Below are 27,197 nucleotides of genomic sequence, written 5' to 3'. Positions count from 1 at the left end.
GTATGGAGATATATAATATGTATCTTAGATACATATGTTTCGTATTTATCAACTGCTTTTGTTCTTCTCTGTTAAAATGTACCAATGAACTAGTGTTTTACATAACATCTCTAGGAACTACCATAAACTCCAGTCTTCTACAACACGTGACTACCATCGTCCACAGCCACCTTTATAATCAGACACTGGGAGCTCTGTGCCCAAACTTCAGTGTTTAAGGGATATGGTAAGAGGTGCAACCTGTAGCTATGTTCAGGATCTTTTCTATCTTTTCTACCATCTCCCACACTCAAAATCATGCTCAGAGGAAACACGGCCTCACTACGAAGTGAAAATGCTATCCAGGAACGGCTCTCTATGGGATCTGCGTGGGTGTGTCAACGTGCACAGAGACCAGAACGGCTCTCCATGGGATCTGCGTGGGTGTGTCAACGTGCACAGAGACCAGGAACGGCTCTCTATGGGATCTGCGTGGGTGTGTCAACGTGCACAGAGACCAAGGCCCTTGCCCAGGCCGAGATGATTGGTGAAACAGAACCCCTATCGTCCTGGGTAGTGAGATAGTAGTGGCAGAAGCCAGTATTAGGGTTTAATTCATTTCTTTTGCTCTAAAGGAAGGACAAAACCTATGGACCTATCCCGTACTTCCCAAAGGTGAAGCGATGCAGAAAAGTAAATCCACACCCCTTCAAACACCATGCCAAACCTGAACCACCTCTGCACTCAGTTACACAAGCCAGCAAACAGACAAGATTGTTTAAGATGAGTCAAGATTGGCTTCTCTTAAACATAAGCACGTGTTTGGTAAGCTACATTTGCATCCTAACTGGCAAAAGGCAATCTAGAAGAGCAAAATCTGAGCATACAGACATAAGGAAGTCCTTCTTAGGGAGATGGACTAGGCAAAATGGCAGAAGTTCTCAGTGTGAGTCAGATTAGGTCTTCCGTTTCCCCGACTCTTGTGAGTACACAGGTGATATGTGTGTATCAGTGTTCTTTAAACATTGATAACCCCAGGAATCTACACTCTAAAGGATTTAGAGACAGACTCTGATGAATGCTATGCTCACTGGTATGGAGAAATACTTCCATGTGCTGTTTCGATTCTAATTACAAAAGATTCTGGACTGTACATCTAGGTATAAAGAGCTATGGATTGCAGCATGAAAACCCTGTTCTACATTGTGGCAGGTTCCAATGAATCACAGTCCTTTGTGAAAACCATTTACCCCCAGGAATGGAAACTTCTCTCATATGATTCAAATATTCACAACCGACAGGGGTTTGTGTAGTTAGTTCAACCACCAAACTATGAGCACTCAGAATTCCATTATAAACCTGAGAAGCAAGCTAAGGCAAGAATAGACAGACAATTAAAAAGTTTTAAAAAAAAAAAAAAAAACAAAACAGTTCAGAGAATTTGGGAGGTGGGAACCAAGTATAACAAGACTTTCACTTTCTAATGAAATTATGAAACTAATAACAAGCTGGAGGGGGGCAGGAAGATGAAGGCATACGCACAGCAACAAGCCCATTCCTTATCACACACTTCGCTACAGGCATGGTCACAAAAAGAAAATAAATACAATAAAATAAACAAAAAAACAAACACTGTTGCCATCTTTCCTGTTATCAACAACAGTTAATAAAAATAACTATCTTGAACCATGATGTGGGATTCCCCTCTGAATGCTGTGAATACCATTGGCTAATAAAGAACTGCTTTGAACCTATAGCAGAGCAGGGCAGAACAGAGGCAGGCATGAAAAACTAAACTGAATGCTGGGAAAGAGAAAGGCAAAGTAAGAAAGGAGCCACGGAGCCACCACCAACACAGACACGCTGAAACCTTGCCAGTAGGCCACGAGCCTCGTGGTAAAATATAAAATAATGGAGATAGGTTAATTATAGATGTAAGAGCTAGCTAGCAATACGCTTAAGTAATTGGTCAAGCAGTGATTTAATTAATAAAGTTTCTGTGTGATTATTTTGGGGCTGAGCAGCCAGGAACAAACAAAGGACCTATTACAACAGAACCAGGTAGTGGTAGTACATGCCTTTAATCCCAGCACTCAGGAGGCAGAGGAAGGCAGATCTCTGAGTTTGAGGCCAGCCTGGTTGATACAGTGAGTTCTGCAATAGCCAGAGCTACAGAAAAACCCTGTCTCAAAAAACTCTATAAACAAACATAAAGTAGTTTAAACTTTACTTGCCAACATATCACCCTAGTCAGTGAGAATGTTGGGCCTAGAAAGAAAAGACAAGAATATGCAAGTCCTAGTTAGCTTCAGCTATCAACTTTTCATAACCTTGTTACCTGAGAAGGGAATTTCAGCTGTGGAAGATCAGACTGGACTGTGAGCATGGCAGTGAGGTGCTGTCTTGTTTGTTAAGTGGTACTGTAAGGCCTAGCCCACTGTGGGCAGCACCACTCTCTCCGAAAGTTGCCCTGGGTTACAAAACAATGCTCGGTAGTCTCAACCTGGGGGTCATGACCCCTTTAGTGGTCAAATGACCCTTTCACAGGGGTCACTGGTCAGACATCCTGCATATCAGAAATTCACATTATGACTCACGACGGTAGCAAACTGCGGTTATGAAGAAGCAATGAAATTAATTTTACGATGAGGTCACCACAAGAGGAACTGTATTAAGGGGTCGCAGCGTGCCAAAGTCTGAGAGCCATGGTTCTAAGGAGTCTACTCTGAGTTCCTGCCTGAGTTCCTGCCTTGAATTCCTTCAATGATGGGTGCAATCTGTTAACTGGGACAAACCCTTGCCTCCCTGCTGTGGTTTGAATGAGAATGTGCACTCCACAGGCTCACATGGGTGACTCCTTGATTCCACGCTGGTGGAACTGTTTGAGAAGGATAAAGAAGTGTGCCTTTGGCGAAGGAGAAGTGTGGCCTTGGAGGTAGACACTGAGGTTTCAAAGGACTAATGCTTCCCCTGTATCCTCCCTGCTTCCTGCTTGCAGATCTGGAAGGGAGTTCTTAGCTGCTCCTGCTACTGTGTCTTGCTCTGTCATCACGGATTCCAAACCCTCTGAAACCTAAGACCATTAAAGGCTTTCTCTGTGAGTGGCTTTGCTCATGGTGTTTGATCACAGCAACAAAACAATAACACACTTAGGGAAGTGTATTAATTGCTTTTGATCTATGTGTTCCAGCATGGCAACAGAAAGGAGACTACGTTTGCAACATAATTAATGCAAATTAAGTGCTGACATCCTTAAATGACCTTAAGAATAAACATAGAAAATACATTTATATAATATTATTGTATTATAAATATAATTCTAAATATATAGTTGGAGGATCAATATTGTCCTCAAATAAAAGAAAACAAAGTTAATTTCATGACTCATACAAGTTCCTCAAAAGTATTAACTGCTTGTAATCTGGTAACACTATATTGACTAATAAAATATTAACTAATATATATTTATATTGCATATAAATATTACAGCAGTATATTAATCTAGCCATCTGCTTCAATGTTTAATTTGCTAACAACAGGGAGAACATTCAAGAAAGGATTTAGTTTAAATCCTATATTTTAATGTATTTTAAAACTGGTAGGCCACTCATCTAGTTGACTAGTTTCTTCAGGTGAATTGTATAAATTTTGTATCTCAGCCTGGAACAAGATGCAGGAGTTGGGCATACAGGACTCTGAGCTGGGATGTCAGAACATCCAGGGAATAGGGACTTCCCCAGTGAGAACAAGGTCACGAGTAAGATGTCGTGAGTTTAATGATATTTCTTGCAGTTGAGACATTAAGATGGCATCCTTTGCTTGTCCCCAAATGAACACAATACATGAAGTAGAAGAAGACAGTGTACATTTTACCATCAGAATCTGTAGCAGCTTCTTGTAGACAGGCAATTTTGTATTCTGAAATAATTTAGGAAAGCTGTAGGAGGGAAAGACAGGAATGGTTTAACTTCAAGGTTCTGAAAACAGCATTTGTGAGGAAACACTGTGCCGGAGTCCAAGTGCAGAAGACCCAGATTCCGGCAGGGTTGGTTTCACCAGAACTCCTCTTACCCCGGATATCTTAGGAACATTCCAGCCACTGTTCGTGCTCCTTGGGAATAAATTCTCACTTGCTCAAGCTACATTCAGAGTTGAACCGACTGCCTGTCTTCTGAGCTACCAGACGCCATACAGAGATCTCTGTACCTGTCTCAGTGGGCCTGGAAAAGTCTCTTACCACACTTAAATATTTTTATTTAGCATATGCTAGGGACTGTGAAGGCATATAGGAACGAAAAATCTTAAATGGGTCCAACTATAGAAGCAGACAGGCCCTGGCAGCAGACAGAAGAGAAAATATGTATGTAAAGTTGCCTGCCTCTAAGTCAAACAGGGTTTCCTAAGATGATGATACCATATACAGCTTATCCTGAGGAAGGGAAAGATACTTATAAAACAGGTTCTCTCTCTCTGTCTGTCTCTCTGTCTCTCTCTCTCTCTCCCCCACCCCTCTCTCTCTCACACACACACACAGGAATTGAATAATAGAGAGGCTGTACCCTAAGAGAGCATGACCTATCCTTAATGCAGAAAAACAGCTAGCGGAAGCGCCCTGGCCGTGAAAGGGAGATCCCCAAACCACAAGGAATCAGTGCTCTTAAAGAATTTGAAGCCGTGAAGTGACATAATCAACCTGACCTCGATAACATCACCCTCAAGCAGAGTGGGAAGTCTCACAACCTGGGAGAGAGCTCCAAATAACTGTACTAAAAGGTCTCAGAAGCGTATCAAGAGGCAGGTGGATCAATATGTACTGAGATGGAAACTGCACATGGCAACATTTGTTGCGTGTGTGTAACATATTAGAAACTATGCCAAGAACTTTCTGATGCATGAGCCTACTTGAGTGGACACAATAACCTCACGATATCATAACTCTGGTGAGGTTCAAAAGCATATGAGACTTGCCCAGTCTGATACATCTATTAAGTGAGAGGATTTATGTTATCAGTAGGAACAGAGGAGAAATCCAGAACACTTCTGATGATCCTAGGTGGAAAGCAAAGTAGGCGGCAGCCACTGAGACAGGGCACACAATGGGAAAGTTGCTGTGGTTGACGCTATTGCTTGGGAATGAGAGAAGATGGCGTTGGTTTTGAACAGCCTGCATCAACATTGCTTTGTCTTTCAACAGACAGTTGCAGCAGACCAACCTGAACAGGCAAAGTTTCTGCTTTAAGTCATGCAGCTGCGTCCTATAAGCAAAGAGGAACTACTGCCAAGCTGATATTCCCCAACCAAGGCAAAACAGACTTTCTGTGTCCATCCCTTCCCTTACAACACCATCCGCAAATGTTCCAAGGAGGCAGAAGTTTCGAGGGGCAATAGCTTAAGTCTTCTCACTAGTACTGTACCCATTTCTTTTCTTCTTGTAACAAAATAGTCAATAAAGGAAACTTAAGAGTGGCTTACTTCGTCTTACAGTTTGAGGATGGGGTCCATCAAGGTGGGAAAGCATGGGAGCAGGAGCGGGAGCCACTGTTTCATTGCACACCCAGAAAGCAAAGAGAGATTAAGCCCGATGCTCAGCCCTCTTCTCGTTTTTAAATTGGTCCAGGACCCCAATCTTTGGGATGGTATGACCCACAATGAAGGTGAGTCTCCCATTCTGGGAAAAACTATCATAGACGCATCCTGAGATGTGTTGCCATGGCCATTTTAAATCCAGGCACATTGACAATGAAAATTAACCAAGGTAAATCCCCAATGGCATGGTTCATGGGTGATAATATATTTTATAACTTTAAAAAATAGCTTAAAATATTCAGTTATATATATGTGAATGTATATACATGACTTTATTATTGATAAAATGATACTTCACAATTTCTTACACAGCAAATACAGAATGATTATGCAGCTATTCCCCTTCCAGGAGGTGGATCTGAACTCCCCTTCTGCTCTAAATGCTACACTAAATAAAGATGCAGTAAGTAGTGACTACACATTAGGCAAATCCTGCAAGTTATGCAGGTTATTACCCTGACTGGAGATGATACCATATCCCCTGAGGGGAGATCCACAGGAAGGACACTTACTTTTGTGATACTCTTTTCCAAAGCTCAAGACCAAGTTTATTAAGTCTGAAAAGCAACAGACAAGTCCAAATTTAGAGCTGCTATATAATAGTTTGTCCAGCATTTCATGGGACTTACAATTTCATAAGGAAAATAGAATTGCAGAAGGCATGACAACAAAATGCAACACAGTTGTCTAGATTGAAATTTTGGAGAAAAGGTGGGTATTAGTGGAAAAATGGAGGAAATACAGATATCTGTAGTTTAGATATTAGTAAAGAAAAGCATCACTATTCCAATAAAAATATGTAGGATTCATACAACCTTCTCCTTAGCAAACAGGAGCATGATTTGCAAACAGCCAAAAACATCTTTTTTCAAAATTCACAATAATGCTGTAAAAATGGCATGAATGTTTACATTTTACAGACTATATATATGTTCATATTTACTATATATACATATATACAGTATTCATATGACCTGTTAGAATTTGAGATTCACTAACAATAGACACTTAATAGGTACTAGAACTTTACACCTTCAAAACTCCCCCAGAAAGTCTGTTAACATCTATTAGAAATCCTGATTTATTTTGTGTGATCTGAAGACCCCTTCTGCAGTCTTCCAACTGCATTACAGCCAACACAACTATAGATCCAGAAGACAGCTTGAGAGCCTTGTTAGGAAGCACCGTGGGGCCCCTTTACAGGCGGTGATTCAGGTAAGACAGCTCTTGCTTGTCTGCTCTCCACACCCCTTTTTCTCCCTGTCAGAGTACCTCATTCACATACTTCTCAAGTTTATTCGTTTCTTTTCTTTCAAGGTATGAAGACATCCCTCCACCAGAAAACAAAGACAGGTAAAATGCAGCTTCTAAAGAAACATCTGATGAGATGGAAATCAAGCTGGAATCCCCATTTGAGTACTCAGAGAAAAACAACTCCTAGGTCTGGTACTAGGGAATAGCATTCTTTAAGCACAATAAGTCTCTTTTATGTTACTTAACTTTATTAATGTGCAGAGACCATCAATGCTGCTTATTATATATGGAGTTAAAAACAAAGATCCTTCAATGCTTACCATTGCTCTCATTCTTATTTCAGAATTAAAGGCAAGTTATATCTATGCTAGTTCTACATATTTAACTTGCCAGTGAAAGTTGCATCATTCGAAATAAAGAATTAATGAATCTTTAAGCGTTAGTGCAAATAAGATCTCAAAGCAACAAAAAGATTAATATTTTCTAATTTGAACATCATTCTCAGAAGTAAAGAAAGCTGTAATACCATATAGAAGGAACCGCCTACAACAGTTATTTTAAACCACCCCAACTGTCCTGGTTTTTTTTTCAATCTACAGAAGTGGAAAATCTTAAGGTTATGCTGCATATTCTTTTCCATATAAGAAATACAGAGAACAGTGGTCGCCTCTCAGAAATACTGAAAAATGAATGGACTTCCACTGGGACTACAGGAGTTGAGCTGCTCAGAGGGCCTGCACTCCCAGACAGCTCATTTGGAAGCTGAAGTAGCAGACAATCGCCAACGCCTTCCCGGAGCTTTGGAATTGTAAGACATAGCTGAGACAGCATGCGACCATCACCAAAAATCCCTCAGCCTGGGGCTGGAGAGATGGCTCAGTGGTTAAGAGCATTGCCTGCTCTTCCAAAGGTCCTGAATTCAATTCCCGGCAACCACATGGTGGCTCACAACCATCTGTAAATGAGGTCTGCTGCCCTCTTCTGGCCTACAGACATACACACAGACAGAATATTGTATGCATAATAAATAAATAAATAATTTTTAAAAAATCCCTCAACCTTTACAGAGAAGCAATCCAGAATTAACACCAATAATAGGCAATATACACTGCATGGTGCATAATTAGTATTCTAACTTCATTTAATTACCATCCTTTGTTAGCAGATGATGTGGAGACTTCATAAACACTCGCCTGAAATGACTCTCTTCATATGGGCTGAATTGGAAGCCTGTTGCGGGTCTGCCTAATGCTGAAGACTGTTCTTTTCATTTATTTCAGAATTCCTCCAACCTCACAACTGACATCTGTTTCCTTGACTCATTTCATGCTCTTACAAAGCCATATCAGAAGCAGAAATATCAGCTTCAGTGCTGTGTGTTAGGTATCCATTTACGTAAGTATGAATCTTATTCATGGCAATTTACAATATAAGATATGAAACTGTCAGCAACAGTCAGAGAAGGCACTGGGGGGGGGGGGGAATCACCAGGTTAAAAAAATTTCCCCAAAACCAAGCAAAACATTGGTAGCTAGCCTTCAGCTGACCAAAAGCAACCTCAAGTTTGGATGGTTGGAAACTTCCCGTAGAATAGGTGGGTAAAAATGTGGTCAGGGACCAGAGGAACACTGGGTTCTCAACTCTGAAAGAGGTGCCCAATATGATCATGTGATCTGTGCCAGAATATTGGATCCAAGTCCCGATGGGAACATATGATACTCAAGATGGGCCAAGTTTTATTTTTTTTAATAGCTGAGCTTTTAGTTGGCACCAGAAAAATCCCGTGCCAGCTGCTGAGGAAATAATATACCAGGAGCTGGCAGGCGAGAGCAATTGCAAAGCCAACAGGTATGGACGCACAGTGTGATGCATGACAAGAAGCAGAAGGAATGCGACCACAGAAGTGTCCTCATCTACCGCCCTCAAAGGGGGCAGAGTGCCAGAAAGAGCTTCTCTTGTCAAAAAAACAAAAACAGGAAGATAAATGTGAGGAAGGACTTAACTCAGATCCAGCTCCAGTTACCCTGCATGCGAGGAGACTGTAGTCGTGCAGAAGAGGGGCTCCTGCATTCCCTCACAGCAAAGGAAAGGGTAATGATGTGCATCTGAAAAGAGGAACCCTTTCCTTGGACTCTGAAGTCAGACAGGTTTCAGGCAGAGGAGGGGTACCGGAGCCTTAGTCTGCCTCCGCTGCCATTACAAATATCACAGATGGGGTGTCGTAAACAACAGGCATGTCTTCTGCGGTTCTGGAAAGTAGAGTGTGATACCAAGTGCCATCTTGGCTCTTGGGAGGCTTGGCTTGCAGATGTCTGCCTTGTCACTGTGTCCTCAAATGACAGAGAGAGGAAAGGGCACATGAGTTCTCTTGTTCCCAGCATGAGGGCCTATTCTCAACGCCCTGTACAACACAATTACCTATCACAGGCTCGTGTGCAGGTATACGAACACTGAGGCCTATGGCCTCAACATGGGTGGGAAAATTAAAACATACATTGTATAACATCGGGAGACACATAGATAATGAAAGGAGCTTAGGCTTTGGTAGAATGAAGAAGATAAAATCAGAGGGGCCAGTGAGGTACCTGTACGATGAAGTGTAACTAGATTACAAAAAAAATCCCAAGAAGCTTGCCTAAGCAAGGGTGGCCTCCTTCTGTCCCTTGGGATCCTATTGGTCCCGTGGAAAATTTCCTTCACCAGTTTCTGGTTGTCAAAATAAAAATGGGAAAACACTCAAGTTTTCAGAACAATTTTAAACTGCATTAAAATCATGAAGATGAAGCTAATGATTGCACTTCAATGTTGGGGACTGATTTAATTCTTTGAATAAAAGAAGTACTGACTCAATGTCTTTGAAATACTCTCTCCAATCTCTATATCACAGAATGGACTGTGCTCTTTTCTTCCCGGTGGCCCTCTCACGGGGTATCTTTCTCCTACTGTGGCTGGGGGATGTGTCACAAGAACGTGTGTTGTAGGACATAGTCAGCCGGTCATAGAGTCACAAACCAGTGTAAGCCAAGCTTTGCTAAGAATTCACTTCAAGAGGAAAAAGGGGGTAAAAAAGAATTCACTTTAAATACAAACCTGAGAGGGATGGGGAAAGCTAGGAAATGCACCTTCTTGCTAAATTCATCTTAGAAATCTACCAGTGTAAGTATTAGTGTAGTCCACTAAAAGGCACAAAAATTATCTAGTTTAAGTCACAAAGCACAAAACCTAAATAAAACTATTCAAGGGTCCTTCAACATTTTGTGAGACTTTGGAGTTTCCAGATGCACTTACTCTGAGAGCCACTCTGTCTCCAAACACAAGAAAACAACCAAGGTTACTATGTAGCCTGCCATAGTTACTCTGACATTACATTCCAAGAAGGGGTCCTGTAGAACACAGGAGGCTGGTAGGCTGAGCTTCTCTGCCTCCCAACACAAGCATACAACAAATGTCAGCCACAGAAGAGGCCCCCCATTACCATCCTGCAGTGTACAGTCGGCTGATAAGGGTCAGGGCCCCTTAGGTTCGAGAGAATTGACCTGTGAAAACCCTATTGGTACAGATAGTTCACTACTCTACAAATCTTCAGTAAGTGTCCTCTCTGTGCTGGGTATTGTGCTAGGTGCTGGAGACACAACAATGGGTCAGAAGGTAGACAAGAGTTAGACCCACAGCAGCCTACATTCGTGGAGGGGACGGGCAAATGGGTATTGAAAGGGGATCTGGGGAGATTTGGGAGAATGGAAATCAGAATCAGAATATATTGCATGAAATATATACATATATACATGTATGTATATATAATTTTCTAAAGTAATTTTGCAATGTTCTGAACTAGCAAGGGATTGCCATAAGGAAAATTTCCTGAAAGAAAGGAGAGTCAAATCCTGGTCTTTTCCAAGACCCCCTGCTTCGTTTCTGTATTGCGTGGATTTCCTACGCTATTCCAGAAACATTTCCCAAACACATAAACGGAGCAGGAACCAGGCTAAGGACTGACTTGGTAGTGTGAATGAAAGATGTGGAAATGATGGGGTTCTCTGCCCAATGAGCAGACACGCTGATGGCAAAGAGCATAAACCATTTCCTGTAATCGCACAGACATAGGTGAGAACCCAGAAAACTGGGTGAGGGCACAGGCGTGGGAGCAGCTTTCCCCTTGGGAGTGTGGCAGCTGGTGTTGAGGGATCATCGAGAGAAGCCTGTTTCAGGTCCAAACTGCTTCATGCACAGATCACAGAAATGCAAAGCTCATGACAGATCCATTCTGCCTAGGTTTAAACAAACTGCCGCCCAGTTCTGAACTTCAAGTTCCTCATCTGTAAGATGGTGACGGTGGCAAATGTTCTGTAGTGGTATCAGGAATATATGAAAGACAGTAGAACCATGTCAGGGTTCTGGTTAACATTTCATGTTCGTAATGATCAAGAGAAGTCATCGTAGATAAAGCTAGCAGGCAGGCTGAAGCCCGATTGCTGAAAAGGCTCTGGACCCAGTAAGAAACAAATTCTGCCCACATTCAATTTGGAATTGTCATCCTCTATTTCCTATCTAGCACCCATCTAGAGAATGATATCTAGTCCACATAGTAGACATGGAGCTATGTGTTTTACATGTACAAGCTAAGTTAACTATCATAGCAAGTCTGAAGCCCAACAACCTTCTCTGACATGTAACACTGAGGACCAGTTTTACAGCCAAAGAAGTGTACCTGTGTGGTAGCAATTTTTCCCTGCTTGTCACTGGCTTGGTCCTCATCAGCAGCCCTTTCCCACCCCACCTTCTCAACTGTCCAGAACCGTCTCTTGGAGACACGCCTCGGAGTCATCTCGAGCAGCTGCCTGTGTAAGCATCCGCTTTGAGGATCTCCACTTCTGCCAGCCTAATCTGAGGACAGCATTCTCAGACCGAGCTTCCTCTTCACTTCCTCCGCGTCTGAATGTTTGATAGAGCAGTGTTGGTTTTCTTGAACGGCCTGGTGATCTCCCCAGATCCCCACTTCACTAAAAGCATACGCTAGAATGAAAAGCTCTTGTTCATTGTGGTTTTAGCTCACCTCTGGCAACAGGCTGCACGCAGATAAGTCTTATCTCATTGAATATTTTAATTAGCTTGTATGTTCACTTTAAAGGATGAACAGGAGGGATCCAGAACCCCCAAGGAGCCACTGAAACTGCTTCCTCTACAAAAGAAATCTCTAGAGGTGTGTTATGACTGAACACTCCAGACCAGACTGGTTTATTGGATTGTGTATTTTGAATTTGGGAACGGTCTATTTTCTCAGTGATTGTCCCGACAAGGGAGCTTTGGAAAGAATGTGTGAATCACCAGAATAAGTAAGTAGAAATATACTTGCATCCTGATCAAGAATAAACTTGAGGTAGGAGAGCAGGGAACGGGTGTGGGAGAAGTTAGAAGTATGGCGAATATAATCACAATCAATTGTATGCATGTATGAAATTATGCAGGAATAAAAATGTTATCTTAATAAAGAATTAACTTGACCCAATGCCATACTTTAAGAATGGCTTTGGTCTACAAGAGTTAGTTCCAGGACAGACAGGCTCCAAAGCCACAGAGAAACCCTGTCTCGGAAAAAAAAAAAAAAAAAAAAAAAAAAACCAGAATGGCTTTGTAGAGCTGTTAAATCCCCAAATCCCACAGACTCTCTAAACAACAATGTGTCCCTTTAAGACTATACAACAAGTAAGGTAGACTGAGCTAACATCCACAAGATTCTGATCAAATGTCTCCTTTGAACAACACACGGGAGATATCATTCAAATGCTGTCCGCCTTGTAGGTGACAACAAACATGTGACCATGATTACAGGTTTGCTGTCTCCTTCCCTCTGTGTCCTGGGCTTTCACGGTCAGTTCTGTCAATGGTCATGACACGGCAGTCACTGTAATTCGCCTGTTTTCTTTCAGGAGGAAAACTTTCATACCTGCCGAATTTCTCAACCATAAAGCCTTTGAAGCGACTTCTTACACAGGTGATGACTGTGTACTTATTAACAGCGTGAAGCTTAATATCCTGGTACTAATGCCTGCGATTCACTAAGCGCTGCTCAGGAACATTTCTGGGGAACATTCGGGCCAATATCCCTTGAGCTGCCTAAGCCAAGCAGGAGCGAAAGTTTTCATGAATCAAGTCATTTCATCAACACGGAGGTTCCTGCAAACAAACAAAAGAACCTCTTTCTCCCTTCATTTCCTCATCCAAACTCGACTATGGTCGTCGGCGTGGAATTAATTGTACCCTCCACCTGATGTGCAAGCTGCATTCCTTTACTCCTTTTTTGTTTTCTTCTCTGGGTCTTTAATTACAATGGCAGTAAGTTCTTATCAAAACCCTTCATCAGGTAAAAAATGCAGAAGCTGACGTAGGTACCCACTTCCTCTTTCTGTACAAAAACACACCTCGCAAAATATCACTTCTCCTTGTTTACATTTTGGTCCGTTGATGCACTTCAAACCCACTCCCCTAAAGTGAAGCACTTTTTAAATGCAAATAAAGGACTTTATTCAGTGTTCACTTACAATTCTAATCCCGCTCTTAATCATCCAATAAAATGTTCTGGGGCATAGATTCCCAAATTATATATTCTATCTACCTATGATTGCCATGCGTATGCAACTGAAATTTAATTTGCTTTCCAAAATATCTCAATGTTAAAAAGAAAAGCGAAACGTAGAAAAAGAAGCAGAAATATCCACTAATACTTCAATATAATAGTCTGTTTCATCACACATTCCAAGAAATGGATATCCCAACTTGGAGACCACTGCTCTACTTAATGATGCCTTACTTAGTCCAACTGCAAAGCCTATTCAAAAGAAGGAGTACGCAACTCTATTTTACCAAAGATTGCTAATTTAGCAGCTGTGGAGATACCTCAGTGGGTAAAGTATTCATCAGACAAGCATGTGAACCTGAGTTTGGACCCATCCCTGGCATCTACGTGGAAAAGTCAGGTGTGGTCACTGACATTTGTAGCCACACAGCTAGGAAAGTGGAGACATACCGCTTCCAGGAGTTTGCTGTCCACCCACTCTAGCTGATGGGTGAGTGCGGTTCAGGGATAGACTCTCTTAAAAGATAGGGAGGAGAGTAATCAAGGAGGATACCTGACATGCACACACACAAGCGCACGCGCACGCACACGCGCGTGCGCGCGCGCACACACACACACACACACACTTTAAAAAACGAAAAACATTAGTTATTTGAATAGTTTCAATATAAAGGACCCTAACTCGGCCATCCTGAGTTGTACACGTAACATACGGGAGAGTTATTTAATATATAATTGGTTTGTGTTAGTAAGCAGGAACAATTATAACGTTTTAGAAGTGGGGGTAGGGTGGTGGCTCAGCAGTTAAGAGCACAAACTGCTCTTCTAGAGGACCTGTATTCAATTCTCAGCACGCACGTAGTTGCTCACACCCACCTGAAACTCCAGTTCCATGCCATCAGACACTCTCTTCTGACCTCCACCAACATCAGATACACAGATGGTACACAGATATATACGTGGCAAAACACTTGTATGCATAAAATAATTTTTAAAATTAAAAACAGAAAATAGAGGTATTTTATCAGTGGTTTACTTAGCATTTTATTATTTACCACATCAAATATAGAGAAGAGTAACCAGTTTGAGCCCTATTTGATTATTATCTACAATTTTTTTTTCTGTTTTGGTTTTTCAGAATAGGGTTTCTTTGGGTAGCTCTGGCTGTCCTGGAACTAGCTCTTGTAGACCAGGCTGGCCTTGAACTCAAGAGAACCACCTCCTCTGCCTCCCAAGTGCTGGAATTAAAGGTGTACACCATCACCTGGCCCAAACAAACTCTTAACAATAGTCCTTGGATGTGAACAGATGGCTGTTTTTACTCACTAATAGATATCAACTATGTATTAAATAATTCTTCTGTAAAACTTTAAGTTAAACATTTGTTAAGTGAGGCTTTGCAGTTTCAAAAGCTTTAGGTACAGTAGCTTTGGTTGTCTAAGTTAAATAGAAGAAATGGGAATGACCAAAAAAAAAAAAAAAAAACGGATGGATAGAACTAGCTGACAGGCGAAACAGGAAAGAACAATCACTACAGACACATCAGCAAGACTAGAGATAGAACACGTGTACCCTCAAAACTATGTTTACACATTGAAAACCTATATTAGTACACTGGTGCTTTCAAAGTGAATGGGAGATTCAACAAGGTTCCCTAAACAGATGAGCGACTGGAGCCAATTTAACACCAAATCCTCTCGTAACTGAAATGTTGAAACTTGGCTAGTGCGGGTCAGAAAACTAGAAATGAAGTCTAGCAACTTTTTGATTTTTTTCAGAGCAAAACTTTTACACTTCAAAATAGTTTTTCATAACAAAGACTAGTTTGTGTGGCCAGATGTGGTGGCGCACACAGTTAATCCCAGTCCTTGGGAGGCAGAGGCAGGCAGATCTCTGAGTTCAAGGCCAGCCTGGTCTACAGAGTGAGTTCCAGTACAGCCAAGAGCTATAAGAGAGACCCTATCTCAAAAAACAAAAACATAAAGCCGGGCGGTGGTGGCGCACGCCTTTAATCCCAGCACTCGGGAGGCAGAGGCAGGCGGATCTCTGTGAGTTCGAGGCCAGCCTGGTCTACAAGAGCTAGTTCCAGGACAGGCTCTAAAAAAGCTGCAGAGAAGCCCTGTCTCGAAAAACCAAAAAAAAAAAAAAAAAAAAAAGACTTATTTGTGTTGTGCACATTGCATGTGACTCAATGCAGTGTAAAGTTTCCTGGAACCAGAAACACGCATGCCCCTGTTGCGTGCGATTCACTCAGCAGTGACTTCTGACACCTAACCCAAATGCTATGTTTCCCTCTCCTGGCTCCTTCCAAGGTTTAGGAACAGATGTCAATCCAACACTCACCCCTTTCTTACCTAGTCACAGGTTATTGGGGATGTTTGGTCGTGACTCTTTCTTTCTTTGCTTTTATTTTAGCCTGTCTTGGTGAGATCTAACTCTCATGGCTTATCCTTATAGGTTAGTGGCAAGTTCTGAGACCCATAAACTTTGCCAAAACCCAACCACTTCTATAGCCACCTTTTTCCTCTTTCTCTATAATTTTTTTTCATTTGCTAAATACTAACCCTGTTTGGTTTAAATCAATTTTCCCTCTCCCGCCCCACAACTTTATCTGGCATTGTGATGCCCATGCTTTGTGAATTTTGTAAAATCAAACGTGCATTGCCTTAGTGATTGCTGTGATAATGACCATGACCAAAAGCAGGCTGGGAAGGAAAGGGTGACTTCATCTTACAGCTTTCAGGTCACCCTCCATCACTGAGGGAAGTCAGGGCAAGAACTCAAGGCAGAAAACTAGAACTAGGAACTGATGCAGAGGCCATGGACAGCTGCTACTTACTGGCTTGATCCTCATGGCTTGCTCAACCTGCTTTCTTACAGCATTCAAGACCACTTATTCAGGGGTGGTACCATCACCTCATGGGATGGGCCCGGGCCTACCCATATCAATTGCTTATAGGTCAATCTTATAGAGGAATTTTCTCAATTAAGATTTCTCCTCAAATGACTCTAGCTTGTGTCAAGTTAGGGGAAGAAAAGAATCAGAGCATATATCTTGAGATTTTTCTGCCCTTCTGGGGTGTGTGTGCATGGTCTGTACCTGGGGTGCTCTTTGCCAAGGGTGTACATGTTAAATTCCTAGAGAAATTCAAAGTCCATCACATCCTCATGAAGACAACCCAAGCCACTCTGTAAGACAGACCACTGTTCAAAAGATTACTATGGTTCTGCAGCTGGGCATGGTAGCGCACACCTTTAATCCTAGCACTCAGGAGGCAGAGGCAGGTGCATCTCTGTGTTCAAGGCCAGCCTGGTCTACAGAGTGAGTCCCAGGATATATGGTTCTTTTTCTTTCAACTGCTTTCTTATGTTGGTTGCATAAAAGGTGTATATTCTCATATTGGTAATTCTTATCATGAATATCATGAATAAGAGTAGTCAAAAGCAAAAGGCAAGAAGTGCTTCACATATAAGAATCCTTTTATAAAGACAGGAAGTCTGCATTGTAGTACCACCAAAAGATTTGTAAGCAAAATACGAATAAGCTCTGTAGTCACAATACATCAAAATGAACACAGAGAAACAGTCCACCTGAGGTAGTATTTCATTAGGTGCCTTTGCACATGGTACATAATTTTCCTTAACTATCCATTTGTTAAATAAGAACATTAGGAAATCTGAAATCAAAACTGGATTCATTTTCATAAAATCAAAACTAAGCTCAACGTTGTAACCTCATTGACTCTGAATATTGATTATTTCCAAAGTAGAAGCCAATTTTACCTTAGGAAATGAGTATATAAAATAAAGATGAATTGTTTATTCTATTTGCAAGGAAACCAGGCCTCAACCTAAAATTACATAGCAGGAGCAGCAAAGGCCAACATACTAATATCATATGTAAATACATAGGAAAAGAATTAGTTGGACTATGTTCCTTCTTCTTATGTAGTGAGCCTAGCAAGCCTACAAAACCAATATCAGAAAGAAAGTTTAAACCTTATACAACCTAAGAACCAAATTAATGATGCATGCATTAGAAATCTTGACAGCCCTCTCCAGCACTATTCTAATATACTTATAAAACATGGGATTAAACAGTAGGCACTCAAAACACATGACCACCTGTCTCCTTTCAGCTGTTCAACCATTCTGATTGCTTTGGGAAGGAAACCTCTATCTGCGTACTATGGCTTTACCCTACTAATCTCCGATAATCTCTCTTCTAATGAAGAAACCCATCTTGAGCTTGTGGCCTTCGACACACAAACACGGCTAGCTACAGTTTAGTATTAACACTCTGCTTTTGTTTCAATTTGCTTTTATAATTGCTTCTCATGAGTGAATTGGTTTGTCATTTCAATGTGGTAACAATAAGCATTCTTGAAAACAAATTTTGCAGGCAAAAAGAAAAGTTATTTAAACAAAAACATTCAGTAGGGTACAGACAGTGTGCACTGGCAACAGGAGCCTTAGCGGTACCACACAGAAATAGGAGAAACTGTTGGTTGCAACAGATACTCCTTATTGCTTCTAACTGTCTATAAAACTCAATAAAAGTTATGCAAAAGACTAGCTTTAAGCTTCTAAGACAGTATTGTAGGAAGGAGGCCACATTTGACAATTAAGAGATACATGTTTGGTTATCACAACATGGGAAGAAGGTTTCGGCCAGTAGGTAGAGGCAAGAGACGCTGCTAAACACTTTATAATGCACAGGGTGGCCTTACACCAAAGAATCATCTATCTGGCCCAGAATTAGAATGGAGCCCACACTGAGAGCCGCTTTATGTATTTTCCCTTACCCATCATTACAAATCACCTTCCGCAAGAGACTATTCCTCCTCTCATTTGATCTCTGCCACCGCTGACAAAGAGAAATGCTGATCTGAGTCTTTCTCTTTTTGATGGCAGCCATAGCTACAGCTGTCCATTCGCAGTCGGAATAAAACAATGGGCCGTCTCGAAGGGTCAGTGTGTTCACTGTGTGTTAATTCTATGCCATTAACACTTTGACTTCACTTCCTAATTGCCACTGGAGCCATCAATCTGCAGAAGCCCCAGTAATATAAGTATAAGAGAAGACAGCAAAGGTAAAGATTAATAGAATGTTTACCCTTTAGATTTCAAGAAAAGCTGATCTTCGTCCTGGATGAAATGGTTCCTTCACTGAGCTAAACAACAACATTTCTCATGCTAAATCTAACCTTGAGATTGTAAAAAGTCAACGCTATTTTTAATTTGTTTGTTTTCAAAAACACTTCTCAGTCAGTGAAAATAAAATGAACAAATAGCAAAGAAAGAGAAAAAGACAAACAAAAAACTAAGAAGCAGTGGTTGCAACAATTTACTTTATGCAATACTTTGTTTTCAAATGCATTTCTGCAAACACTAAACCCACATATACATCTGAGGGTTAACTGTTCACAAGAAACTTCTTTGAAGCTGCTCTGTGGTTCCCCTCCTCTCTCCCTTCAGCTCATCTCCAGAAAGGGTTAAAGGCAGACAACACCTGTGTCTTCTGTTTAGCCTCACAAAGCAAGTTTTCAAAGCGGGATCCTAAAAGCAGAGATCCTATCACCTTCTGCAACTGACTTAACTCTGTACAAGGGGTTTATGGCCAAATACTCCAGAGGCTGAACTAGCCCAGCTCAGGCCCTGAAAGTCATCTTGACTTAACCCCTAAGTTGTATCTTCCTGTGGTGAGAGACAGTGAACGTGAAACAGAGGCCTCTTTGTTTCAGAACCACAGAAGACAGACAGCCAACTGAAATGTGGCATGGCTGTCAGCTGCCACCCTGGAGAATGGATGCCAGAGCTGGGTGGGACTGGGGTCTTGGTTAGATACATTTTAAGGGAAAGATAATTTACAATATTTCCATTTTTTCTAAAAGCACTAGAATGAAGCCCCATCACCACCAAAAGGGTTGTGGCACAGGCCTGTAATTCCTGCTCTCAAGGGGCAGAGGCAGGAGGATCTTGAACTGAACACTAGCATCGACTTCTGCAAACAAATACCAAGAATAACCAATACTGAAAAGGAGAGAGAGAGAGAGAGAGAGAGAGAGAGAGAGAGAGAGAGAATAAAAGAAGATGTGATGCATGTCTGAGCTGCTTCGTACACTCAGTCAGTCTCTTCAAAATTCTTTAAATACATTTGTTCATTTAATGGAAGTGGGGCATTTGGGCCATGGCAAGCTCATGGAGGTCAGAAAGCCACTTCTGGGAGTCTATTCTGTCCTTCCACCGTGTACACCCCAGGTAGAAGACTCAGACATCAGGTTCTGCAGCAAGGATTTGTACCCACTGAGCATCTTCTCAGTCCCCTGAGTCACTCTCTTTAAAATCACCTGCTGAGCACCTGCGAAGTGCTGTGCACTGTGCTGCAATGACTGTGTAACAGTCCAAAGGGCTAACCCATGGACCCTGCCTTCTGGAAGCCAAGTCAGGGTTATTTTAAAGAACCTATACATGAGCTTCTATGCTCGCATTTGGTGTCACACCTTGCTCCCAAGATGACTAAGAATCAACTTCATGGAAAAATTCATAATCACACTAAACACCCAATTGAAAAGGAACATGTAACACCAAAGAGGCTAAACCATCAGAATAGAGTACAAAACAGATCAGTGGTCAGCGGCATGAAGCAAACAGGCTGTGGAGCCCTAAAAGATGGTGCAAGGAAAAGGCTTGGAACCTGGGAAGTATTAGCCAAGAGAATATTCAGGGAGGTGCTTGGCAAAAGAAAAAGAAGGGGAAAGGAAAAAAGGCAGATTCTGATTCCTCACCAACCATAGCGTAGACTGAACTGTCCCCTTAAAAATGTATATGCTGATAAAACATGAATACATATGCGGCATGAAAGTAAAAGGGGAACTTCCCAGGACAAAGGAAACTAATGGTGTGGATTGAGAAAGTGGAGAGAGAAGAATAGGGGGGAAATGCTCAAAGTACCATATATATGAAAATATTCTTAGATAACACAGTACCGTGTACAAGGTAGAAGTTCATGTGTTGAAACCTATTCTCTAGTGTGGCAACTGGAATACAGTCTTTGGGAAGGAGTTGTGTTCAGGATCAGCTCCGGAAGACGGAGTTCTCAAGACAGGATAAATGATCTTATAAGACACCAAAGATCTTAGAGAAATTGTTCTAATATATACAATATACATAGATATGAATATACATGTATGTATATGTGTGTATATTCCTCTTCCTTTCTATCTTTTGAGAACACAGCAGAAGATAACCACCACTCAAAACAGGAAGAAAGTTCTCGGTGGGGTAAATAAATTAGCCAACATCTTGGTTTTGAACTCAGATCTGTGCAAAACAAATGGTTGTGGTTTAAGCCACCCGGGGATTTGTTGTTGTGGTCCAAGCAAACAGAGCTAAGACAAGCCAAGAGCACTAGCTGAAGACCTTCTAGAAAAGACACATTTGTGGTTCCTTGCAAGCAGCATTTGCTGGGCCAGAGTTAAACAGACCCTGCTGAAACACAGCTCCTCACTCACCAGGTTTCTTCCCTCCACACCTAAGCGTCGCCTGGCACTGGCCCCCTTTGGAGACTAGCTGAGGCTGGTTCAGATTCCTGGGTGCCCAGCGAATCTTTTGGAGACACCAGTGTTTTCTCAAGATTTTGGAAGGAAAAATACAATAAGGACTTGGAGGCGAAAAAAGAAGAATTTCTCTCCACAGAGCTCTGCCAAGTGGACACTGCTCAGGGCAACGCCGCCAAATGGTCTACAAGACACGGTGTTGAACGACTCTGCCTCGTAGTGTAACCTGGCATGCTCATGTTTGTGTCCAAAAATAACACTTTCTAACTGAGCCACAACTTGTTAGGAGGATGCCAGACCACATGAGTTCAGCAAATATTTTGAATAGAAAAAGAATATAATGAAACAGCATAAAACATAAAATACTATACTTTATTGCTGACAGTAAGATTAGGCATCAGCTGGTGAAACTGTTTCTAGTCTATACAAATGACCACAGAGTTCACTAGTTAAAATCGATCTGGAGCCTAAACAACAATAGCTACAAATAGATAAGACAAGCAGACAGACAAGAGAGATGACAGATAACTGAGCTGTAACATAAACGCATTTGTTTAAAAAAAATAATGACTTTAGTCAGTGGGAGCTAAAGGTCACAAACCTAAGGCAACTATAGAAAAAAAAAACACACAATAATTGAAAGCATTTTCTTTTAGCCAAGTGGGCTAACATTTGGTTTTCCACATTTGGATGTTTGGGAACAGAGCTGAGTTCATTAGAAACATCCTTTCAAAATGGTGCAACAAGTCTAAACAAAAGATAATGGCCAATGAACATCAGGATGTGGATTCGGATGCACAGGGCCAAACCCTCACCACAGAGCACAGCAAGCCAAGTCCTGTCTTCCCATTCACCAAACCACCGGGAGGAATGGAAGTCAGAGGTAAGCTCTCTGCTCCATTAGAAAAGCCTTCCAATGCCAGTCTCTCAAATCACTGGGGGGACCGGCTGCTAGCTAGGTGTGGATCCCTGCATAGGATCATGGCCAGCTCATATTTTTAAGTAGCTTTGTTGGCATAATGTCACTTTTGTGAACTTAACAAGCTCTAGAAATACCAAAATATTTTCAGTTTTGATTTTTTTAAAAAAATATATGGTTTTCCTGACACTTTCAAATAATTTATTCATTATGCCTACACATACTGCCAAAAAAAAAAGTTACCCCTGCCTTGCTGAATGACTACAAAAAGATCATTCTGTCAATACCTGCCTTCTATAAGTACTGTCCAGGGCAGTGGTTCTCAACCTGTGGGTTGTTGACCCCTTCAAGGGGTCACATATCAGATGTTTACATTATGATTCACAGCTAGCTAAACTGCAGTCATGAAGTAGCAGTGAAAATAATTGTATGGTTGGGGGTGACCACAACATAATGAACTGTATTAAAGGGTCACAGCATTCGGAAGATTGAGAATCCCTGGGTCAGGGGCTTCAGGAATTTAGCTCCACTTGACCTTCCAGGCACACGCAAAGGGAACATTGCCCCATATGGCCTTGAATCTAACTTTCCTGGAATCCGGAGTCACCACTTTATAACGGATCACTTTAGGAGATGAAACAAAAAATCTCCAATTTACCTGCAGGGGTGTGCGTATACTGAACCCATTCACCTGCAGGGGACTGTCTACACTGTGACCCTAACCACAGTGGCCCTCCCAACACCAGGATACTGCTGACTGAGTGTCACGGTAACAACTGTGAATGAAAGAATCAAGTTGGCTGTAGGGTCACTACTGGCCCCCAGACTTGGTCCAAAACAGAACGAACAATCTTGAGATCAAATCAAGTGAGCTCAAATGGATCACTAGTGCAAAGACCAAACAGACCTTTGCGGTTCCATCGGTAAGTACAAGAGTTCCGTGGCTTTTAGTTCCATAGATTTTTAACAATTATAGCTGGCATGACAGTTGGTTCATGTGTTAGGTTTATCTCATTGAGAAAAAAATAACAGATTATGAAGTAAAAAGAAAATATCAATCCATCTTAACCAAATGGTGCGAGCTCACTGCTCATCAACACTGCCACCTACAGAGAAGATGTCCAGCAATGGGCACTGCCGCTGGAGAAGGGTTATGTTTTTCTTCTTAGAGTATTTTAATTTGGTGATTGTAGGGTAACAAAAAGACTACATAGCAGGGCAAGTCTTAGCAATTTATAGTAGATTTCTAAGTATAACCCCAAGTGAACGCAAACTGTAGGGCCAAATTAAAACCAAGCAAACTTCAAAAACAGCTTCCCTGTGAATCCACCATCCTATGGACACATACACTCGGAATTCCCCCACTTCTCAAATCAAAGTTTTTGAAGTGATGGCAAAGCTTATTTATAGTGCAATTAGTACGTCAGAATTCGTTAGGGGCTTCTGGGGCGTTGCTCAGGGGCGCTGTGGGGCCATCCCCTCAGCTGCAGCAGGCACTTCCTCCCTACCTGGCAACTTCTAAAGCACTGAGGAACCAATTTTAAGTAGATTATCTCTTTAATCAATTCTACACCACAAGGCTCAGCACATCACACAAGTACAATTTCCTGAACCTTACAAAAGTATCCATTCCTACCTCACTTCAGCCTACAACAGCCTTGAGATGAACCCCCAGAAACATGTCTGAAAAACAGACGTGGACGTATACATTACTCAGTGCTCAAATAGCTTGAGAATTTTAAACAGCAAGAATAACAAATTTCCTTTCAAAAGTTTTACCTTTTTACACACCACTTGTATTCAGTAAAGGCAATTCAGAGTGAGCAATTCCTTCCCACTAAGTACGAACACCCAAAATCCAGTGACATCGTCTCTTAACAACATCAAAAAATTAAAATTAAAAAGCTGTTAGATAAGCCACTACCAGCAAAAGGGGATTGATTAAATTGCACGGAGGGGGGGGGGGGGGGGTTACAACTTGGCAACAGTTTTAAATCGTGTTCAGATTCCCTCTGATGGACGCTTTGCATTTGAACCGTACTGAAAACAAATCTTACGTGCTTGTGGACAGCAGAAAAGGGGAGGGGGGGATACAAAAATAATTATCAGTGGGTAAAGATCTGAGAACATACGGAATCAATCTCAAGGTAAAACCTGTTCAGATCTTCAGAGAGGGGATGAGGGGGCGCATCTGCTTTCCCAACGGGATGACTTTTTACATACACGATTTAAATAAACCACTTGAGCACATAAAAGAGGAGCCTCAAACCTCTTCTCACTAATTACCCCTGCCTGGCCCCCATGAGTTGCTTTCTCTTTAAAGCCTCACTACTTCAGTACTCTGCCTTTAACTCTTCTAATGATTCATCCTCGCTTTCTCCTGAGCACACGCTGCGGGGAAACTAGTATTTAGGTTAAATTTCTAGTGCCACTTGCTTTGGAGAGCATGATGAGGGGAAGCTGGAAGAATCTAATTTAATAATTCCATCACGGTGTAGAGGGGCACAATTGCAGTCCCCAACCCAAAACTAACTAGACACACAAGTCCCTCTGACAAACTATAATCTGTGCAAAGACACTAATTAGGAAGGCAGAGTCCACGTGCGGTAAGAGAGATCACCCAAGTGGCAGCCAGTTCCACACTGGGAGGGCGGGAGAGTCTGGCGGATGCTCACAGCTGCACCGGCCTAGGCGCTCCGGGGAGAGCCTGGTTGCCTCGGACTAGAGTTTAGCTTTTGCCCAGACCCTGTCTAGGCAGGGGAGAGATCAAAGGTAGAGGAGGCTAGTCCGACACCCTCAGGTGTCGCAGCGAGAGGGACCACTAGCGTGCACGCTGCAGGCAATCCCAGCCCCAGTCCGCGCCTCCACGCTCCGCCTGGTCAAGCGCCCCTCGTCTTACCGTCCCAGCTCTGACTCCACCTCGAAGAAATTGCTCAGAGGATCCCGGTTGGAGCCGTCGATCCAGTAATCCGGGACGAGGTTCCCAGACCCTGGGGCACTGGCGGTGACCGAGGAGCAGGACGAGGAACAGGAGGGCACCGTGACTTTCAGCATCTTCGCCGCGGGACTCCGGAAGCCGCCGCCGCCGCTGCCGCCGCTGCCCGAGCCGGAGCCGCCAGCCGCCGCCTGCAACACGGGAGCGAGAGGAGGCGTCCTTCAGCGCGCACACGCCCACCGCCGCGCCGGGCTGCGGCTCGCCTCCGCGCTCGGGAGCGGGAGCGAGGGCGGGCGGAGAGCCTGAGACGGTGAGCACCAGCGCAGGGGAACCCGGAGCCACCGCCAGCCGGCAGAGACCAAGCAGGGCGCCGCAGAGCTCTGGCGCCCTCCCCCTCGCTCCCGCCGCCCCACCTCCGCGCCTCCCTCCCGCCTGCCCTGCCAACCCCCTCCCGGTGCTGCTCTCCCAGGCTGTGGCAGCCTCCGGCCACCTATCGCGTTTGCAAAATACAGGAGCTAGGGGGAAAGACACTAGGACCCCGGGCGAGCGTTTTAATATACGCCCTCCGGCAGGAGCCCGCAGCCAGGAAAGAGACCGCTCTGTCGGAGGCGAGCACCCGGAGTGGAGGCCACCAAGTGCGTGGTGAGAAAAGAACCTGGTCATTGTTGGAGAAACTCATGTTTCCTGAAGCGTGGCTCGAAGCGGGCGAGTCCCTTCCACCTTGCACCAGCTAACCAGCCACCCCTTGCTGGTCCCTATGTCAGAGCTTATATAGATGATAGAGGAGGGTGTCCTGTGGTTGCCAGCTCCTGGCAGGCCTTCTCTGCTGGAACTCGGTGCACACTGGAGAGGGATGGGCCTAGGTCCATGCTGACCTGATTCACCTTTGAGTGAAGTCTTCAATTTGTCATCGCTGCTAGTGGCGTTGTCGCCTCTAGCTGTGCTGAAGCTTCTAAAAGAGCACACACTTGGCTGTGTCTAGTTCAATTTCAGCATCTGAAGGCCAGAAGCTGAAACGGCTCAAAGAAAGGCTCCCAAGGAGCCAAGCAGGCGAACCTGCCTTAAGGCAGGACCTGTCACCGTTCTTGACAGAGAAGGTTGCTACAGTTAAGAGCTTTTTTCTTCCCATGAGCTGTACCCCATCACAAGCATTCTAATGTCCATCCATCATCTGCCATGGCGATTTTAAGTACTGGTTGAATAGATAACTTTGGGCTTTATTTTTTCTCAGATTTCAACAAAGATAAACAACAATGAGCTGTAACATTGTAATGGGTGTGTGCAATAATTACTCCCACATCTGATTTCCAGCTAAACGGCTCTTGGTCATTTAATACTACAGGATATTAGGGATTTTTTTAATCTACCTTTTCTCCGCTGTAGACTAAACTCTTCTCAGCAAGTCTCCACTCCTGAAAGCATCAGTGACAAATCTGTTCCGATATTTCCCTCGAATTTGTTGAGAGAGTACTTACATACTGGTGAAATCCCACCACCAAAACAGAACAGTCAGTTCTAATGGGAGTGTTTGCCCTAGTTAATAGGAAATGAAAACTCAACACAGAACTCCTCCATGGAGGTGGTAATGGCAAGCAAGTACTCAAAACGCACTGCTCTACAAGTAGCAAAACTATGAAAGTTTCGTTCAAGATCCAGTGCACGCGCCGTGATCTGGTGAGAAGCCAAAGCTGCGCCGATTCGCTCATCTTCGTGCTAAAACATCAAACTCGTAAACAAAGTAAGATACTACTGTCTAAATTCTGGTTCTCTCGAAGTTAGGTTGCCTTAGCTGGCCATGGCAGTGGGAAACAAAGACATGACATCGTTGCTAGACTAGTGGTAATCACAGCTCTTAGAGACAAGGCCCTCAGAGGCAGCAGTTTACAATATGGACCCAAAGCAAGCACACTACACGGAAGATATGGTCAGCCCGGGCTTGCCCTGCATTTTTGAAAGCAATGGTTGGAGAAAGAGCTTATGTGTAGTACAGAGGTGATCCTGGAAATGACATTTACATTTGTCACGAGTTTAGTTATTTGACTTCTATTCTCTTCACAAACGACTTCCGGAAGAAAATGCAACAAATGAAAGTTTGACAAGAGCTCATCATTAGCCCCTCACTTTCAGCTTTACTGCCTGTGTTTCCAACAACCTGCAGTAAAGCGGAGTGTGAAAATATTAGATGGAAAATTCCAGAAATGAGCAGTTCTCACATTTTGAATTCCCTGCTGGACTGGGCAGAATGATGGACTCTGCTGGCCTACTCTGGTCTACCCAATATATGAGTCACTCTTTGGCCCAGCGTATCCTCCTACTGTGTGCTACCCTCACCATAGATCAACAGTGTGGTGTTGGGCAGGGCAGCATTTATGCCGAATTCAGAGCTACCTG

The 27,197-nt window shown here is 42.9% G+C and overlaps 1 protein-coding gene across 1 annotated transcript in view; it reads right to left on the bottom strand.

Moving 5' to 3' along the window:
- The window catches only part of Camk4 (calcium/calmodulin dependent protein kinase IV), a 224,219-nt gene extending 199,279 nt beyond the window's left edge, over positions 1-24,940 (bottom strand). The window contains exon 1 of the mRNA XM_038330633.1: positions 24,771-24,940. Coding sequence (XP_038186561.1) covers positions 24,771-24,925 — 155 coding nt within the window. The 5' untranslated portion in view covers positions 24,926-24,940. The remainder of the gene's footprint in view (positions 1-24,770) is intronic.
- Between the last annotated feature and the right edge of the window lie 2,257 nt (positions 24,941-27,197).

Source organism: Arvicola amphibius, chromosome 5, assembly GCF_903992535.2.
Source record: "Arvicola amphibius chromosome 5, mArvAmp1.2, whole genome shotgun sequence".
Lineage (NCBI taxonomy): Eukaryota > Metazoa > Chordata > Mammalia > Rodentia > Cricetidae > Arvicola > Arvicola amphibius.
The sequence above is the reverse complement of the archived record's forward strand: the minus strand, read 5'-3'. Positions and strand labels throughout refer to the sequence as shown.